A 19,450-nucleotide genomic window follows, 5' to 3' on the forward strand; every position below is an offset into this window, starting at 1 on the left:
CTACTGACCGATTACAGATGACACTTATGTCTCTCATTTCTTTCTTTTTTGCCCAGCATGCCTTTTGTATACAACCCATACAAAAACCTCTGCAGTGTTGGCCGTTTCCCAGCCATTAAACTGCGGGTGGATGACTGCAGGAAAGCAGCATGTTACACACCGGTTTACACCAACCCTTGTGTTAACCCTTGCACAAATCCTTGTGTCAAACTTGATGTAAACCCTTGTGTTAACCCTTGCTCTAAACCTCGTGTAAACCCTTGGGAAAACTCTTGCAATATCCCTTATGGTCACCCATATGTTAACCCTTGTGTTAACCCATACGTAAACCCCTGTGTTAACCCTTGTACTACTCCATACCCTAATCCTTGCGGCTTTGTCACTCCATGCCGTGATTATGAGACAAAGGAAGTCGTCGTCAAGGAATACGTGGAGGATTGTACAAGCAAGCGAGTCTGTGGAGGCGAGGGTAGGGGACTTTGTCTTTTTTATCTTTGTCCTGCAATGCATGATGGGAATTATCCTTAATCGTAATAACTCAATGAATGATCTGTTTGAAGATTAATTACCTGTTTTCTGCTTTTTTCATTTTCTCAGATGCTGTCCTTCGGGTGTGTAAAGTTGACCTTCTCAAATGCAGGACTGGACAGAATCGTCAGGAGCATCACACACATTGTTTCCTTGATGATCATCTCATCGTCCGCAGAGGACAGTGTTTTAATATGTGGGTTGATCTGTGCCGTCCTTTCAATCCCAGTTGTGACAAGCTTCACCTGGAGCTCAAACTAGGTTAGTTATGACCAACAGCATGTGGAAACATGCCAAGAAATAACATGTACAGGAAGAACACGTGAGCTGAACCAACATTTTTGTTCTTCTGTGTGCTTTACAGGTCACATCCCATCCATCAGGGACGGCACTTATGTGATCGTTCCAATAGTGGAAGAATTCAAGAAAGACTGCTGGGGGGCAAAGATTGTGGAACAAGGACAAAGCCGAATTAAACTGTGTGTGCACTCTGTTCCGACTGCTTGCGTTGGACGATACCAGCTCAGTGTCGTGACACACTGTCCAGGAGGCAGATTCACTTTACCTTGTGTTCCTGAAAATGAAATTTACATGCTGTTCAACCCCTGGTGTAAAGGTAAGACCTAAATATGAAAATGTAATAGAATGAGTAAAGTGAGCACTATTAAGACTTAATGAAGCTTTTCCATTTAAAGTGCAATGTTCTGTACATCAGATGACTTTGTGTACCTGAGTGATGAGGCAGAGAGAGCTGAGTATGTGCTGAGTGACATGGGCAGAATCTACTATGGAACTAAGCAGCAGATTGCCTGCAAAACATGGAACTTTGGTCAAGTAAGAGCCAAAAATGTCATTAATATTTCACAAAAGTTTGAGTTTAAGATATGTCAGAGATACGGTTTCTGGCCTCCCTGGACAGTTCTTCCTAACCTTCCCCTATCGGAGTTATAATTCCACAGAAAAAGTGCATAAGATAGCATGAAGGTTGTTTAACAGTATCTAATTTTCTTCCTCTCTGATCTGTGATTCTTAGTTTGAGAAAGGAATCTTGTCTGCGTGTATGTATGTGTTGGAGAAGAGCTGTACACCTTGCTCAGGATGGGGAAGCCCCATTAACATTTCCAGAGTGGTGTCTGACATGGTGAGTCTTCATTTCCTTCTTATCAATACCCTGATTTCATGTTTGAAAGCCTGACACAATGGTCTGATTTGTTCTCTTCTGAATCCAGTACTTCTATAATATTTTCAATCATCTCTTGTCAGGTTATTGCCAACAAAGACTGTGGTGTGCTGGTGGGTAACTGGTCAAACTGCTATGGAGATGGAACTGCTCCGACATCCTGGTGCAGCAGCAGTGCCATCCTGAAACAATACCACAAATGTGGAGGAATACCTGTCAAATATGGACAGAGCTTGGCCTTTGCTGGAGTCACTAACACACGTAAGAGTTCCTGTAGACTGGATGAGGAGAAAAAGTTTTGAGAAAATTATTGTAGCTGTAATGCACTTAAATTCTTTTTCTCTTTCTTGAAGTGTTGAGGTGTTTGGGAATTCCTGCTCGTCCGGTCTCAAACTTCTGTTCTGCTCATGACACTGACGTTTGTTTGACATCTGACGTCTATTTGGATGAGAAATTCCAGCTGATCGATCACATGAACCGTGATTCAATCTGGTAAGTGTCATTGCCATTTGTGATGTCATAAAGTACTCCTCTGAATGTGAATTATGTTTGTATTTCTTTCTTCTTCTCTTCCATGTAGGAACTACCACGTGTGGAATGAGGCCTGGATGACTCGAACTGATCTGCCCTCTGGTTTTGGAGGTTGGCAGGTGGTTGATTCCACTCCTCAACTGACCAGCCAGGGCTTCTTCCGCTGTGGCCCCACCTCTGTTGCTGCGATCCGCAGCGGGCAGGTCTTCCTGAAGCATGATGTGCCCTTCCTTTTTGCTGAAGTGCGTTAATTCCTTTAATTTACCATTGTGTCATACAGCGATCATAATGACATTTGACTCATGTTTCTTGTTTGTCTCGGTGTGTTCTAGGTGAATAATGATAAGGTTTACTGGCAGAGGAAATGTGATGGTACATTTGGTGTTGTCCACGTTGAGAAGGATGTAGTAGGTCACTGCATCAGCACCAAGGCTGTCGGCTCAGATCAACGTGTGGATATCACAAATCTCTACAAACATCCACTCGGTAAAAACCACTTGCATTTCCATCTATTCCAGCCCTCAACACTTATACTAACGATGAATGTTGGTGTTTCTCCTATAACTCATCCCTATGTACATTTTACCCTTTCTCTCATTGATTAGGTTCTTCTGAGAAGTGCACTGCTTTGGAAACAGCTCTTCGGCATGGCTTGAGAAGATGCACATACCCACTGCCCTGTGCTGAGGATGTTGTCTGTGAAGTCAACCTGAAAGGGGATGGACCATGTGTGGGCAATGAAGCTGTCCTTTGCATCAATCTAAAAAACAAATGCAGCTCACCTCGTAGCGTCACCCTCTACAGCCAGGCTGCAGCCATGTACTACACTGGAGTCAGGAAGACCTTCCTGAAGAGAGACCAGACATGCATTGAGCTCAAGCCCTCTGAATGTGAGAAATTATTTAAAAAAAAATTGTAACAGTTGCAATAGATGGGACCACCCAGTTGCTATAACATAGCTTATGGGTAAAGAGACCTCAGAATTCATTCTATATTTGTCACGTTTAACCAATATAGGCAGACCTCTGGAATGGACCCTGAGTTATGACGAGTATAAGGAACACCTGGTGGATCACACCTCACTGATGCTCAACCAAGGTTATAATCGTTAACGAAAACGAACGAAAAAACGAAAACTAGGTGGGAAAAAACATTGTCGTTAACTGAAATAAAAATAAAAACGAGGCATTACAAAAAAACGATAACTAACTAAAACTGTAATGTACGTTTGGCAAAACTAACTAAAATAAAATAAAATTATAGAGTAAATGTCCTTAGTTTTCGTCTTTGTCAAGGTCTTTAATTTTTTAACGCTATTTAGAACATGCAGCGTATTCGTTCAGCTGCACTTCCTTTCCCTGCTCTCCCTCCGCCTCTCTGTCACTCATGTGTCTCTCACATACGCGCGCACACACACACACACACACACAGCCCCTCCCCTCCGTGCACACCGCGTCTCCATGAGAACGACTTCTTTCGACGTTGAAAGTTCGCGAAGGGTTGGTATCTCCATCTCTTGAACACCTTCAATCAAACATTAATTTAAATATTTTAAATTCTGAATATAATTTTGTCAGTGTGTTAATGTTGACCCGAGAAGCGATTATGCCTTCTTTAGAAAGTTAACTAGTCGCAAGTTTGAGGTAAAATGCACTTTTTGGTTGTGGTTGTCGATGTCAAAACACTATATAAGCTGTGATTCAAATATAAAATAATGTTATGTAATTTTTTTACTTTTACACTGAATGTTTGCTGCTTCAATCCAGATGAGTAGGCTATTGACTGTAGGCTATAGGGTAAATTTAGTATAGGGTGTGAAAATTGTACAGCTGTGGTATTTGTAGGGTGTGAATTCTAGAACATGTGTAGATTTTTGGTACGGCGTGTGGATTTTGTAAGAGGTATTCTTACACATGCTCACACACTCTCGCACACACACACACACACTCTTGCTCACTCGCGCACACACACACACACACACACACACACACACACTCTTGCTCACTCGCACACACACACTTGCTCACTCGCGATCGCACGCGCAAACACTCACACATGCTCACTCACCCATGCACACTCACTCATGCACACACCCACACTAAAAAAAAATTGAAAAGCTGTATTTTAAACAGCTGATTCATTAATGCAAGGGACTTACATTATTTTGTTTACCATGTTGGAACTTGTCGGGACACAAGTTTATTTTTATTTTTTATTAGTTATGTTCTTTTCTCAGATTGAGCTCCCTGACAATCTTGACAGAAATGTCTTGTGTGGCTCAAAAATGGGTTGAATACATGTGGTTCATGTATGTCTTCTTTAGTCTGTTGGCTATTTTGTTTTTTTCTTGGCACACGTACGTCACTTACACATTTTGCACTTACTGCGGAGACGGTTTACATACATATTTGTGCCCATAAGTACATTTTATGTACTGGTGTTATTGTTGAATAAATATTTTCTAAAATTGTATGATGGTTTTGTTGAGTTATTATTACACAATACTTTTTCTGACCTTTTTGAATCTTGCCCCTGACAAATAACCCAAATTACAAAAAAAGACTAAAACTAACACTAAAACTAATAAAAACTAAACTAAAACTAAGCATTTTCAAAAAATAAAAACTAAACTAAACTAGCAAACTCACTTTAAAAACTAATTAAAACTAAACTGAATTTGAAAACAAAAAGTCAAAACGAAATAAAAATAAAAACTAATGAAAAATGCAAAACTATAATAACCCTGTGCTCAACCTCTTTGGACATGTGGCTCAGACTAAGCAGGTTCTGGCCACCCAGTACAACTTCAGACTGCGCACACCAGACCTTGTTATCACTGTGAGTTTAAAGTTATGGTTCAACTGATAAATCTTTTGATTGTTTGAAATCATTTAGTGATAAATTGTGTCTTGTGTGTGGTTCTTCTCAGCCTGGATGTGATGCTGTATTGGGTCAAGAAGTGCCAGTCAAAATCACTTTCCAGAATCCACTGCCTTGTGTCCTGAAGAACACTGTATTCCGCTTTGTGGGACTTGGACTGCAGCATGCCAGAGTTGTCAACTATGGGTAAAAATAATTCCATTAATTGTTTAATTAAATAAATTCATTTTGCATTATTCTTTTTAATTTTCACTTAATTATATAAATTATTATTGCTAGACAATGTTTATTTAATCCAAAAAAAGTACAATATAATAATCACAGTGGTATTACATAATCTTTTTCTTTCTTTCAGTGACATTGCAGGGCATGCCACAGTGTGCCTGACGGAGAAGTTTATTCCCAAGTGTCACGGCCCACAGAAACTTCTGGCCTCATTTGATTGTCCTCAGCTCACTCAGGTGCATGGATTCACCAGCATCGTGGTCAAACAGCACTGTTAAATCAATCAAATTACTAAAGCAAACGTCAAGGAAATGTCATGGCTCCGCTGAATATAAAGCACTAACATAAAACTGAATTGCAGAATTAGATAACGGCTGTTAGTTTCTCTTAACCTACAAGCTGTAAACATTAAAACTTCTCACAATGCATTTAGTCATGATGTAGGACAATTCCACTTATTCAAGACACTGTCGTCTTTTCATCTTTTTTTAAAAAAAATTTTGTATTTTTTTGGGAATTGGCATTTTGCAAACGTCTTTCTAAAGTCATTAACCATTTTTCTTTTCTCATTTGGAAACTCAAGTCATTGTTTCATGGTGTGGGTTACTCCGTCCTGTGTAGCTTCAGCTTCAAATAAAATATTTCCAGCATACTAAACTGTGTCAGTTTATGATGTGTAATTGAGCATGATCTATTAAAATGAGGCTTTATTCCTCTTGTCAATTAAATTTAGTAATACATTCTTGTCTTATATACTTTCCATAACATAGAAACATAGAATTTATATTGACAAATCCAAACTTTTGCAGACTACTTGTTTCTAAAACTTCAAAATATTAATATAGAGCATTGCTTCGTTGGTATTAAAAGATAACATAAAACATTTCAAGTCAAAGAAAGAATCAAAACATAACTGATACTATGTTTAGTGTTAAAAATATATATAAAATGGTCTGACATAATCTACCGCTGGTTAAGTCCATCCAGTTATCCAGGTAAATGAAATGCATTCAGTGCATTGTACTGAATCCCTGAGAAAGAGACTGCGGTCTTGGTCTGTTTATAAGCATATATTCTGCACAATCCAGTTCAGATCATGGTAGTAGGGAGAATGAAAGAACTTCATGCATCCCCTCCTTCAAAAATCTTGTTAAGTGAGAAGAGAAATCATCTTGTAGGCTCTGATTTTCAACGAGGCAATGATTCATGAGTAAGACTTCAGTGAGGTTGCAAGGTCCTAAAATAGTATTCTGGCTTCATAAAGAGCATGTCAGTCAGGATTGGTCTGAAGGGGTCTTGTGTCTGATGGTAAGATGACTCTCTGCTCATCTATCCGTTTGGCCTGGGAGCGAAGGATGAGGCTGAAGAAGTCTTCGTCTGGGACTGTAGGGCCTCTGGTGGGAGGAGGTGGAGGAGCACATCTCTGATCATCCAGTCTGGATCCCTGTACAAGCCAAAAACAGCGATTGAACATACGCTTTCAGAAAGGGTTCATATTTCCATGCACCTATATAATAAACAACATTAACCTGGCACTTAATCAGCATGTCGAAGAAGTCTTCATCTGGTTCTTTGTTATTGGCCGAGGCCATGAGTTTGCTGAGAACGTCCTGGCTGCGACGCTGGTCCAGCCGGAGACCCGGGAGACTATCCACACTGACCCGCTGCTCATCCAGCCGACGGCTCTGTGAGCTGGCCAGCAGGTCTAGGAAATGGCCGGGCTGTGCAGAGGCCTCCGCTCCGGGCGTGGAAAGAGCTGAACAAGGTTAAAAACCGAACAATGTGGTCCATTTAAACGCTGATAAAATATACACACAAACACAACTGTTCAAGTTTGGGGTCAGTTGTTGTTTTTTGTTTGTTTTTTTAACAAAAATATATACTTTTATTCAGCAAGGAAACAATAAATTGGTCAAAAGTGTCAGTAAAGACATTTATAATACAACAAAAATGTAATCCATTTCAAATAAATTATGTTCTTTTTTAACTATTCATCAAAGACTCCTGATAAAATTACCACCATTTTCACAAAAATATTAAGCAGCACAACTTTTTTTCATTACTGATAATAAGTAATGTTTCTTAAGCAGCAAATTGGTATATTTGAATGATTTCAGTGTCATGTGACAATGAAGACTGGAGTAATGATGCTGAAAATTCAGCTTTGATCACAGGTATAAATTACATTTTAAAGCTGCAGTCCGTAACTTTTTTGGGGTTAAAATTGATCCGAAATCAATATTTGACCAAGTACATAACCAGCCAGTGTTCAAAACCATCACCTTACTTTAGCCTGATTCACAACGGTTATCTTATAATAATGTTTTCTAATTTGAGTGGTACGGATAGGTTTTCACAGGAAATTCGAGCATGCTGCTGCGTCATTACGGCACATCTGTAAACATAAAGAAGTTGTCCCGGCTAGTAGGCTATTGCATGTGAGGATCCTGCAGGTGGCAGGTCGTTTATAGCCTTTTCTCACAGCAGCTGGAATAATTAAATGTATCATTTTGATGGCGGATTGTAATCCAGAAAGGATTGTGTGTTTATGAAACACATGTGAATGAAATTAAATTATATTCCAGTTTTAAATATGCTTCTGATTACAGATGGCCTGGGATTACACAGGACTTTATGTATTTTAAAAACAACCATTTCGAAGGCAGCATAGTTTGCTTTTTGGGTTAAAAGAATTTATTAATATGAAATTCGAATGGTATGACAATTAGATTAGACTGCACAGTAATTGAAATCTACACGCTAATACACACTATACTCATAGTCACGCAATGCTGATGTTGTTAACATTAATAATTTGAGAATAAAGTATAACATTAATAATAATTTGCACGGTTTGATGTGATATGAGCTAATTGATCAATAGATTTAAATCACCATTGGTAGCGCAATTTATTGTAATGCTTTTTTCCTCAGTTGGTCAGAACAAACGTGGCAGACTTGTTACTTATTTGTTCAGATGGCAATATACGGTGAAAATTCTTATTTGGGTCACATATTCCAAGACGTAGGCTAGAATCTGTAATCCACACCGGTGCGGTGACTGACAGCTACACATTCACCTCAAATCATTAGATTCATCCGCGCTGGAGCCGTGCCGGAACACCAGATCACAACCCCGCGCACGGAAGATAATTCCGCACAGAGCTGCAATTCCAGGTTTTCAAACAAAGATGGCGACAAAGATGGAAAACTTACGGACTGCAGCTTTAAAATATATTACAATAGAAAACTGTTATTTTAAATAGTAACAATATTTTACAATATTAGTGTTTTTACTGTATTTTCGATCAAATAAATGCAGCCTTGATGACTTTTCAAAAACATAAAAATAAAATAAAAATTAAAAAATACTTACAGACCCCAGACATATTTTGCTAAAAAATAAAATTAGATTTTTATTTGTGTTTTATTTTTTAATGTGCAAGAGTAGAAATTTGACATTTTGAATGTAAACAGGCACAAACAACAGAACATTTTGGTTTCTGTTTCAGACACCTATTTGAAACAAAGTATCTTATGATTGGCTGTGATTTTGTCATGTGACACAATACTCAAGTGTTCAGTGTTTACCCACTGCTTATCACTGTAGGCCCTGGGGTATAAACTAAAGGTGGGTTTACATTGTCACTGTCTGTTAGTTGCTACAGGGTTTCTGCAGGATTTTTAAGCTTAAATTTAAGAACTTTTTAAGACCTGCACAAATAAAATTAATACCATATGAGTGGGGGAGGGCAATGTCTATAGCACCATATTAAACAGTAAAATGACTGTAAAAAGCATCATTTTCAGTTCAGATACAAGTTTTCACAAAAAAAAGTTTTATAAAATGATCAACTTGAAATTTCAGCCTTTAAACCATTTTTAAGAAAATGGATGAGTCAAAAGTATTAATTATTATATTAAACAATTATTATTAATAAATTATTATATTAATTAAATAACAAATTAGGGGTGTGCGATGTTGACAAAAAGTGATATCTCGATAATTTTCTGGGATTTTATTGATACGATAATTAGACAATATTTTGCTGAGTATGTTATTGTGCTGATATTTTATCTCTAATGACAGCTGACTCCTGAAATTTTTGATATTCTTCATATTCTGTCCGGTCAGTTGAATGCAGTGATTTCCAACAAGTTTTATGGGCATTTTTACCTTTAAGACATTTTTTCTAAAAATTTTCTAAAAGCTCTAAGGGACACTGAATATTTTAACATGCAGTTACAAATGCATAAATAATGTTTTGATATTTTAAACATAAAACATTGAAAACTGATGTTTGAAATTATTTTAAAAATGAAAAGGTACCTTAAATGTGAAATTAAAACTGCCAGTAGGTGGCAGCAAGTCACTGTTAATAAGTGAGTCATTGCGATTGAACCAAATCATTTAAACGGTAGATTCATTCAAGAACGAAACACCATCATGTTGCTCAGAGACGCAAAACAGTGATGTGGATGTTTGGAATGATTTTTGTTGGCGAAATATGGTGTCTAAAACTTAAGTCTCTTAATATTAACTTCTTGTTTATTGAACTGTTGTATAAATATAATTCAAGATATGGGGAACAAAATGTATGTGATAATTCTAAATGCATCTTAGACTGAATCATGCAGTGAAAGAACGCATTATAATTGCGTATGCGCACTAATCTAACGTGCTAGACTTCATGTAATGTATGCGTGCACTCTGTATGTGTTGTTTGCTTTTCGCGATATACTCAATAATATCAAATCGCACATCATTAAAACAACAATTTCGCAATTATCGCAGACCATATATAATCGCACACCCCTATACTGTTTAGATTTTTATAATGCATCGTCTTATCGATCCACCAGTTCACATTTAAAGCTCTGCGTGTGTGCAGGGTGAAAACATGGGTCGATTTTCGCATTGGTCTGAACAAAACAACAGTTTTATTAAAAATGCTCATTCATTCTTTGACAGCAGGTGGAGCGTTTGGAGTGTTTCCCCAGGAAAGCTGTACACAAAGCAGCGCAGCACCAGACTTTGAACATGCAGCGCTCAGCCTTTTGAAGTTTAATCGTCACTTTCAGGCATATCGTAATTCTGGTCTTTCCGTCCCCAAATTTAAGACCTCTTGAAATCATAATTAACACTTTCTTGTACAATTTAAGACTTTTTAAGGCCTTAAATTTGATACAACTAAATTTAAGACTTTTTAAGACCCGCGGAAACCCTGTTGCTAGTAGGTTTGTTATTTGCAGAAAGTTCATTTCTGCTCACATTGCATCACTTCTGAACACTGAAATCACCTGCTTCTACTTTTCTGCTTTAAATCACCGTCAGTGTGAATGCACCTTCAATGATTTTGCACCTTCATATACAAGTATAGTTTACACAGGTCAGAGAGAGGAAGGAAGACTCACGTTTCTTCAAGGCTACAGGTGGGGTTTCACAGGGAACGGAAGGGGCGGGAACACGGCTTAGGCCGTCCTGTAACGAGCACCTTTGGTCATCCATGCGGTTGCCTTGAAAACGGCTCAGAAGATCAAAAAAGCCGTCATCACCCAGAGTGTCTGGGGCATACTGTGGGAAAAGCCATTCAAGGAAATTATAACATTCATAAATATTTATTCATTTATCGTTTAAAATGACAACTTGCTATTGGTCATGTGTCATTCAGAAAAGATTAGTATTGGACCTGTTTGTCCAGACGGACTGAAGGTGGGCTGCTACTGCTGCTGTGGTTCTCAGCAGGCGGACTGGAGTTTGACCCATTCAGTCTGTGTTTTTTGCTCCTGAAGCGATTGATGAAGAAAAGTTTAGAAGATGTCTTGGCTATGGGCGATTTGGTTGGTGATTCGGCTTGCTGAGGGGTTGTAGACTCCTCACAGGCCTGGGCCTGGACAGATGAGGCATTGAATACTTTTGTTACTCAAACGATTTGATATGCAATACTATGAAGTCTGAATTTTGACACTGACTTTGACCCTAACAAAGAAAAGTAAAACTATCCAAAATCTTTGGAGTCAGTGTTAAACATACTAATAAAAACACCACGGTGAATGTCTCACCATATTTTTGTCAGAGCTGAGTTTCATGAGCTCCATGTTCTCCATGCTGTGTCTCCTGCTTCCTCTGGATCTACCATCTACAAAACCAGAAAGAAGCTGTGACTAGGACTCATTCTGGAGATCAGTTGTGCTAAAAGCAAATATTGCATAAATGTACTAGTATTTGTTTCTGTCAAGCATATTAATCATGCACAAAGTAATTTTGTACATTTTAAATGTATATATTTGTTTATGTGATACAAAAATTAAAGAACAGCACAAGGAGGATATTCAAGCCAATTAATTCGAGTTTAAAGTTTAAACTAAATATACAGCTTTCATCCAATAGGTGGCACTATCACCAAACACGGCACTCTCAAACTATGCCAAAATACAGCATAAACTGCATATTTTAGGAAATAGCATTTTAGCACTTGTTTTGCAATTTTTTGCACTATAGAAATTATTTGAAAATAAGACATTTTAACAGCTGTATTTCAAACGTCTGAATATACTTAATATACAGTTGAAGTCAAAACTTTACATACACCTGTCAGAATCTGCAAAATGTTAATTATTTTATCAAAATAAGAGGGATCATACAAAATGCATGTTATTGTTTATTTGGTACTGACCTGAATAAGATATTTCACATAAAAGATGTTTACATATAGTCCACAAGAGAAAATAATAGTACTGCCCTTCAGAAGCTACAGAAGATACTTACATGTTTTCCAGAAGACAAATTAAGTTACATTTACCTTGATCTTCAAATTCAAAAAGTTTTCATGCCCAGCTCTTAATGCATGTCATAATGAGTGTATGTAAACTTTTGAACGGGTAATTATTATTATTATATTATTATTATTATATTATTTTCTCTTGTTGACTATATGTAAACATCTTTTATGTGAAATATCTTATTCAGGTCAGTACCAAATAAACAATAACATGCATTTTGTATGATCCCTCTTATTTTGGTAAAATAATTAGCATTTTGCATATTCGGAAAGGTGTATGTAAAGTTTTGACTTCAACTGTACTTAAGATGGCTTAAATGGGATTTGTTTTCAATTTATTACAATCTCAACATTAATATGAAAGCACTATTTTTGGTAAAAAAAAAAAAAAAATACTTTGTGGCTTGTAATTTAAAGTTTATACTTTTTTTAATATATGATTATTTATATTTCCTCATTTAATTTTCATAATTACATCCCTTTTATCTGAATTACATTTTTTTGTATTATTATTTTATTGTTGTTTCTCCAGCACTCTATACGTATCATAAAAATATAAATAAATCATACTATTTATTATTAAGTAAATGTTGTTAAATAATATTACTAAGTACTTAAATGTATAATTACACTGTAACAAGGACAACATTAAATAAAGTGTACCGTAACCAAACTTTGTACACCTGTAATGCCTGTTTTACACATGCTCCGTCTTCAGTGCGTATGCGGCCCGTGTGCGTAACGTATGCGGTGCAGACGCAGCACGGACTCATTGTGCTTTCACACAGGACGCGTTTGCAGTCCACTCCTGATCTGCGGCTGTTTCCCACAAACACAAAATTTATCCATTATTTTGATTTCAAATCCAAACGTTGTTAGCCTATTACTGAAAGTGCTTTTTCAGCATTATGATCCTCTTTTATCACAGTACAGTTACACAATCTTTCAGACATATTCACTTTAAACTCAATTAATAAACAATGTATTAAATGCATTTGGCTTCTAGATTTGTATATTAAGTTGCTCAAGCAAGTGGAAACACATTTAAACACAGCAAACAGCCTACTTTTCACAAATATTTTAAATAAAAACTTACCACTGACAGAAACAGTCAGCTCTCGTGCCTTTTACATTTCAATCTTTATTACAAACAGTACCGCGGGTCTTAAAGAGCTTTGTTTTTCTACCTCCACAAGACACAAGTGCATATGTTGCCTTGTTTGTCTAAAAGTACACTTTTCTTTGTTTTAAACCTAGCAAAAAAGCCTGTGAAACACAGTAGACTTTAATTATATCTATTTATTGTGAAATTACTACATTTCCATGTCAATCCATGTTCATTTTTACCGTGAACAAAGCGCTGCCGCTTTAATTCAGCGCGTGCAGCACAGCAAAAATAGACTCGGTGTGGAAACGATCACTGCACTGCTGCAGACGCACCACTCCTGGAACGCACTGCCGGACCGCAACCACGTGCAGTGTGAACGCTTTAATCCATTAACATGGGTGCAGAAAAAAAATACGCGCTGCAAACGGAGTATGTGTGAAACAGGCGTAAGGATTCTTAGACAAATTCAACAGCCATTTGTGGTTTTAAAGTTTGAGGAAAGTTGTGTGTCCTGTTACCAGGCAGACTGCTGTCACCGGGCGGACTCTCGATGAAAGCAGAGCTGGTAGTGTTTGAATTGTTCTGCTTCAGACCCAAAACTAACTGCAGATCAGATACGTTCATTCGAGCCGTCAGCTCCCCACCACGGTCTCCAATCTGAGCAGCGCACACACACACAGGGAGGAAAAAACATTACTAGAAGTGCTTCTCCAGAAAACACACAATCAATTCAATCACAAACATGAAGCCTGCTTAAGTCACATTTCACCTCAAAAAAAAAGAAATAAAAATATTTACCCTCACATTATTTTATGACAATTAAGCAGAAAAAGTCCTCTTCTGCTTTTTTTGCATTTCCTGCTGTTCTAGCTTGTTTCCTAATCTAATCCAGTGTTCTAATAAAGATGACTTTGTATCTTATTAATATTGATGGTTCTGTGCTGATTTGCTCATGTCCCTCTATTGTAACTCACTTAAAACCTCTGCTAATGCATACATGTAAATGTAAACACATTTTCCACAATTCTCAACACCGAAATGGAGAAAAATAAAAACTGGTCTAATGCCACATAAGCAGAAAAGAACGAAAGTCACTTCAGAAGAAATTATTTAGAGATTTCAGTGGAATAACACTGACAAATCATTCACAATAAGATCAGGAAATACAATAAATAAAGGGGTCATCGGATGCAAAATTCACTTTACAAGTTGTTTGAACATAAATGTGTGTTGGAAGTGTGTGTACACATCCATCCTGTAATGAAAAAAATCCCTATTTTAAAATCCCCTTTCACAAAGCAGGCTGTTCTGAGGTTCCTGTCAGAATGACGTAGTTCTGTACAGGCCCCTCCCACAATAGTTGATTGACAAGACGTCTTACCTTAGACCCGCCCTGAGTGAACTGAGTGAGCTGTAAACTGTCCGACCGCCACTGTGTCGACTCCAGTGCAGGGGAAGACAAGAACGTCTCCGATTAAGCGATTGAAGTGTTTTGTTGTTGGATGTTATAATGAATATAGCAGTCATCATTAACTCCCGACATCTGAGCCGCTGAAGACGCAGAGGATTAACGTTACTTTCGTTTTGGAGGGAATGTGTCGATCCCCGATCTACCTAAATGCATCTATGTTCACCCGAATCATTCGTGATCCAGCTTCATCTACAGAAGAAGTGAGTATAAGGGTTTTTATGAAACTTTGCAAATCGCCTTTCCTAATAATGTGCTAGTTAGCCAGTTTCACGGCTGAAGTTTATATATATATATATATATATATATATATATATATATAGATATATATAACTAGATGCCTCATTATCAACTGTTTCTATGGGCCGCGATACGTAAGCCATCCGCCATTTTTGGAACGGTCTGTGAATCTTTGAGTTCATTGACTGTGTGCGTCTACAACAGCAAGTTATACGCTTGTATATCTTTGAATATTCATTGATTCTTATGGTGAATGCGAGATGGCTGACGCGTCAACGTATCTGGAGCGGTCGAATAGGGAATCTACACATATCTATGGTCTGCTCGTCCCTCCACGGAAGAGAGGGGCGGAGTCAGCAGAGCTCACTAGGATTTAAAGAAACATGGACTAGATCAGCGTGCTAAAAACAGAGCTGATTTTGACAGGATATAGAAGGTGTTTTTTATACTACCATTGAGAATTTTTAACCAAAGTATGTTATAGACTTTTCATTAAGACCCTAAAGAATCATATCAACTTGTGTAAACCAGGCATCAGATGACCCCTTTAAGAAAAGAAATCGGTTAAATTTTGATGTTAAATGTGTTTTTATTCACAAAAGTATGTTGTTCAAACTTTAATTTATGCTGATTAAATAAGATAAATGCATCAGAGACAAATGGGAACTTGATATTAAGAAAGAACTGAGAATTTATGGTGAAAAAGATCTTAATTGTCAAAAATAATGTCACGATCAGAGTTACTCGTTAACTAAAAACCTAAAAAAGTGATTTTATTACTTGAAATAAAACAGCCATTAGCTGAAATACACACAAAAAAAGCAAGCTGCCAAGGCAATATTTGTTTTCTTTAAGTTAAATTACTAAAATTGCTAAAACTAAAACTTAATAAAAACTGTAGAGAGAGAAAAACTTTAAAAATTAAAAATATAAAAATAAAATGTTATTCAAAATATGAACTAAAATTATAATAGTAAAGAAATTATACTAAAATAACAATAATCATAATACAAAAATCTTAATCCTAAAACAACCTTTTTTCCCCCATTTAAAGCATTTCTTACTGTTCTTTCTTTTTTCTTTGAGTTTTTTTCTCTATATTTTTATTTTCCTTGAGATTCACCCATGGGCTTCACTGTGCAGACAGGAAGTGTGTTGGTGTTATCTCAGTGCGCACATACACACACCTCTTTGGAGATCTCCAGATGTTTTTCAGCGAAGCTCATGGCCTGCTCGTGGTTTCCCAGTGCGGTGTAGGCGTTCCCTAAACTCCAGCATGCTCTCCCTTCTCCGATCCTACACACACACACACAGACAGAGACAGCGTTAGGCGTCAGGAAGAGCAGCAGCACAGACAGGAAGTGCCAGTGACAGTGTACCTGTCCTTGAGGTCCTGAGCGATGATGAGATGTTTGAGGTGATAGTCTATGGCTCTCTCATAGTCCTGCAGCAGCGTGTAAGTGTTGCCCAGACTGTAGCAGGCCTGAGCCTCCACGGCCCTGTCCTTCAGCTGCCGCGACAACTGCAGCGTCCGCCTGCAGGAAAAACACACCACAATCATCTCAACATACTAGCTCATCTAACAGCAAAGTACAGAAGTACATGTTTTTTGGACTTGTAACATGGTAATATCATATTTTAGGCATGAAACATTGAGCCATTGTACTTGTATATAAGACTGCTGAAGAAATCCATGCATGAGGCTCCCAGTATATCTGATCCCAGCCTATTCACATTTCTATATACGCTAAATGTTGGTAAAGGTCGAAGGTTTCGATAAATAAAGGTTTATGACAATAAACATGGCTTATAATGGCTATAATATAATGTCTATATTAATGGAAATTAAATAAGAAAGTGGAAACGAAATAAATTATAATTTGTAAATTGATTATAATAAAAAACAATAATGTAAAAAAAAAAAAGAAATAATCACGGTTGTTGCTTTTTTTCTCTCTGTCTTGCAAGGACAAAAATGACAATGAAAATTATTATATGGGCTATAATATAATGTCTATAATAAACTAAATTAAATAAATAGGAAAGCAGAAAGTAATTATCATTTGTAAATAAAAAGCAAACTGACTTTGAAAACTGAAAAAAAATTTTTTTAAATGATCACGGTTGATGCTTTGTTCATATTCCTTGCTTTTGATATTAAGTTTAACTTAGAATAAAATATTTATTCTGTTATGGCTTTTATGGTTTGTATTTTTTGCTTTGTATATTATGTTAAAAACTTGTAATAAAATATAAAACTAAACTAAAATAAAAATAAAAAGCAAACTGACTTGTAATGTTCAGCTGCAGTTTCAAATTGTCCAAGGAATATGTATGCATTTCCAAGGTTGCAATATGCTCTCCGCTCGGCAGCTCTGTCTCCAAACTCCTTTGCAATAAGGAGACGCTGTAAAAAACAAACAAACAAATGTTATTTATTTTTACATTAAGCCTAATTTATGAAACATAAACCCTGCTGGTTTGTTCATCATGAGCATTTTCTGCACAACAGATGCACAGAGTACAAAACTGCAAGTTTCTGCATTGTTTTTATATATTGTACATCTACAGACCTTTTCTGTACATTAATCCAACATTTATCAGGTTGTGCATTTTTATCCATAATTTTGAATGACACTTTCCACAGCCTTGTTCATTTAAGAAACGCTCCTTATGAAATACCTGTTCATGGGCCAGAACCGCATCCTGGAAGTTTCCGAGCAAATAGTGCGAGTTGCCAAGGTTACCGTAGGTCCTGCCCTGTGCCGCTCTGTCCCCCAACTCTTTCACAATGGCCAGATTTGCTCTTCAAACCGAGAGGTGCAGTATTAGATACAGTGGCGGGGATAAAACAATAAAAGCTTTAGCATGCCTTTGGAAAACATTGCTGCAGTCTCTGCAATGTTCTTTCAGAAATGAAATATTTTGTCTTTTGGCACATTTGTGTCGTCTACACACTGGTTTGGGTGTTCAAAAGAATGAAAACAACAAATGCTGACTGGCTCACTCGTAGTACTCTGTTGCTTTCTTCAGAGCGATGCGTGCTTCCTCGGGAAAGTCTCCAGGGTCCATACCGCTCCAGCATATGTTCTTCCCCTTGGCGTGGTACACATTCCCATAATTATACAGCGCTCGGGCCTGCCCCACCTAACAAAACCACACACAGACACACACACACACACACAACAGTCAGTCCACACGCACCACTCATTACACACCTAAAACGGATCGACGGCTTGCATTTAAACTATGTTTATGGTCTGTTAAAATAGATCAAGTGGTGTCTCGGGATAACAGGACTTCCAAAAACATCCAAGGCAAACTTGGCCATGAACTGTTCAAACGGAGTTTAAAGGAATAGAAAGATTTTGGCGTCATGCACTCACCCTTAAACATGGGAGATATAAAAAATTAGACCATCATAATCTTAAAAATTTATATAATCAACACACATTTTTACTCAAAAAGTGATTAAAAATATGAATAATTTATCCTTATGACAATTTCCAAACCAATCCCATCAGTTTGTTTGTTCGTTCATTTGTTTATATTTGAAGAGTTTAATTTGATCAATAAATAAATGCTATCATTTATCTGTTTTATGCATTACTATTTACTTTACCAAAAAAGTATTATCAGTCAATAAATGAGCATTTAAGCTTTTTATTATATCTGTTTTACATCTTTTTTTCAAACAATGAGTAAATTATTTTAGCAAAAAGAAAATTATATTTAACAGTTATTATGTTATTTATTCACATTTAATTTACATTACCAAATCAATATTTATAGTCAAATACATTTATTTTTGCTTTTTATTACATCTGCTTGGCTTCTTTTTTTCAAGCAACGAGGCTTATTTCTTTTTAGATGAACATTTTATTATATACATTTTTTTTTATTTTAGTTGATAACTGTATTTAAACATATTTTATGGAAAAGTGATTAACAATTAAAAATGAATAAAAAGTCGTATTACTTAAGCAGCCTTTCCACCGTCTCCGACGAACGACAAGCGACAAAGTCATTCATTTCCAATGGAGAGTAGTGCGGGAGTTCCGATGCGGAAAATTCCGATCCGATTTGAGCTGCGGATGCGTTAAAATATGTGAACTTCTGTGGCTAGACCGTATGCGAGCGACCGATTGACCGGATGTGATGTATTCTATTAAAAACTATGAGCGTAAGGTTAGAATTAACAATATTTTGTTCACTTTAACATTATTCATTAAACATTATTTCTGTAAAATGGTGCTTTAGAATAATTATAGCAGAAATAATTATTTTATAATCACTACTTACGTTGATAAGCCCCATAAAACATACTATGTTTATATTTTGTGGATCATGATTTGTGACAATGCATTCATACACTAATTATATTCATTAAAATGATAAATTTTACCATGGTGACGGTTGCTGCACGACCAGTTTGAAGGTTCTGTGCGACTGCCACTAGGGGAGAAACACGACAGTCGTGTCCGAATGTCGTTTGTAGTAGAAAGGCG

General features: G+C 36.9%; 3 protein-coding genes across 6 annotated transcripts in view; 1 reads left to right on the plus strand and 2 right to left on the minus strand.

The window, feature by feature from the left end:
* Window positions 1-19,450, minus strand: part of LOC306860169 (F-actin-monooxygenase mical1-like) — a 359,843-nt gene that overhangs the window by 27,762 nt on the left and 312,631 nt on the right. The window lies entirely within an intron of this gene.
* LOC306860466 (protein-glutamine gamma-glutamyltransferase K-like) lies at window positions 58-5,998 on the plus strand (the record flags this gene model as incomplete). The annotated part of the gene is made up of 14 exons (XM_079402200.1): window positions 58-469; window positions 598-789; window positions 893-1,144; window positions 1,244-1,362; window positions 1,562-1,669; window positions 1,792-1,969; window positions 2,062-2,200; window positions 2,289-2,481; window positions 2,572-2,725; window positions 2,845-3,129; window positions 3,257-3,337; window positions 4,998-5,077; window positions 5,169-5,305; window positions 5,475-5,998. 14 exons carry the CDS (start codon window positions 58-60, stop codon window positions 5,620-5,622), a joined length of 2,478 nt encoding a protein of 825 aa, XP_079258326.1. The 3' UTR covers window positions 5,623-5,998.
* The window catches only part of LOC306860591 (G-protein-signaling modulator 2-like), a 25,303-nt gene continuing 11,202 nt past the window's right edge, over window positions 5,350-19,450 (minus strand). The window contains exons 4-14 of the mRNA XM_079402362.1: window positions 17,950-18,089; window positions 17,625-17,748; window positions 17,234-17,349; window positions 16,322-16,477; window positions 16,130-16,238; window positions 13,753-13,891; window positions 11,408-11,484; window positions 11,035-11,235; window positions 10,760-10,919; window positions 6,874-7,100; window positions 5,350-6,788 (exon numbers count right to left, since the gene is read on the minus strand). Coding sequence (XP_079258488.1) covers window positions 6,615-6,788; window positions 6,874-7,100; window positions 10,760-10,919; window positions 11,035-11,235; window positions 11,408-11,484; window positions 13,753-13,891; window positions 16,130-16,238; window positions 16,322-16,477; window positions 17,234-17,349; window positions 17,625-17,748; window positions 17,950-18,089 — 1,623 coding nt within the window. The 3' untranslated portion in view covers window positions 5,350-6,614. The remainder of the gene's footprint in view (window positions 6,789-6,873; window positions 7,101-10,759; window positions 10,920-11,034; window positions 11,236-11,407; window positions 11,485-13,752; window positions 13,892-16,129; window positions 16,239-16,321; window positions 16,478-17,233; window positions 17,350-17,624; window positions 17,749-17,949; window positions 18,090-19,450) is intronic.

The sequence above is a fragment of the Barbus barbus genome, assembly GCF_936440315.1.
Source record: "Barbus barbus genome assembly, chromosome: 41".
Lineage (NCBI taxonomy): Eukaryota > Metazoa > Chordata > Actinopteri > Cypriniformes > Cyprinidae > Barbus > Barbus barbus.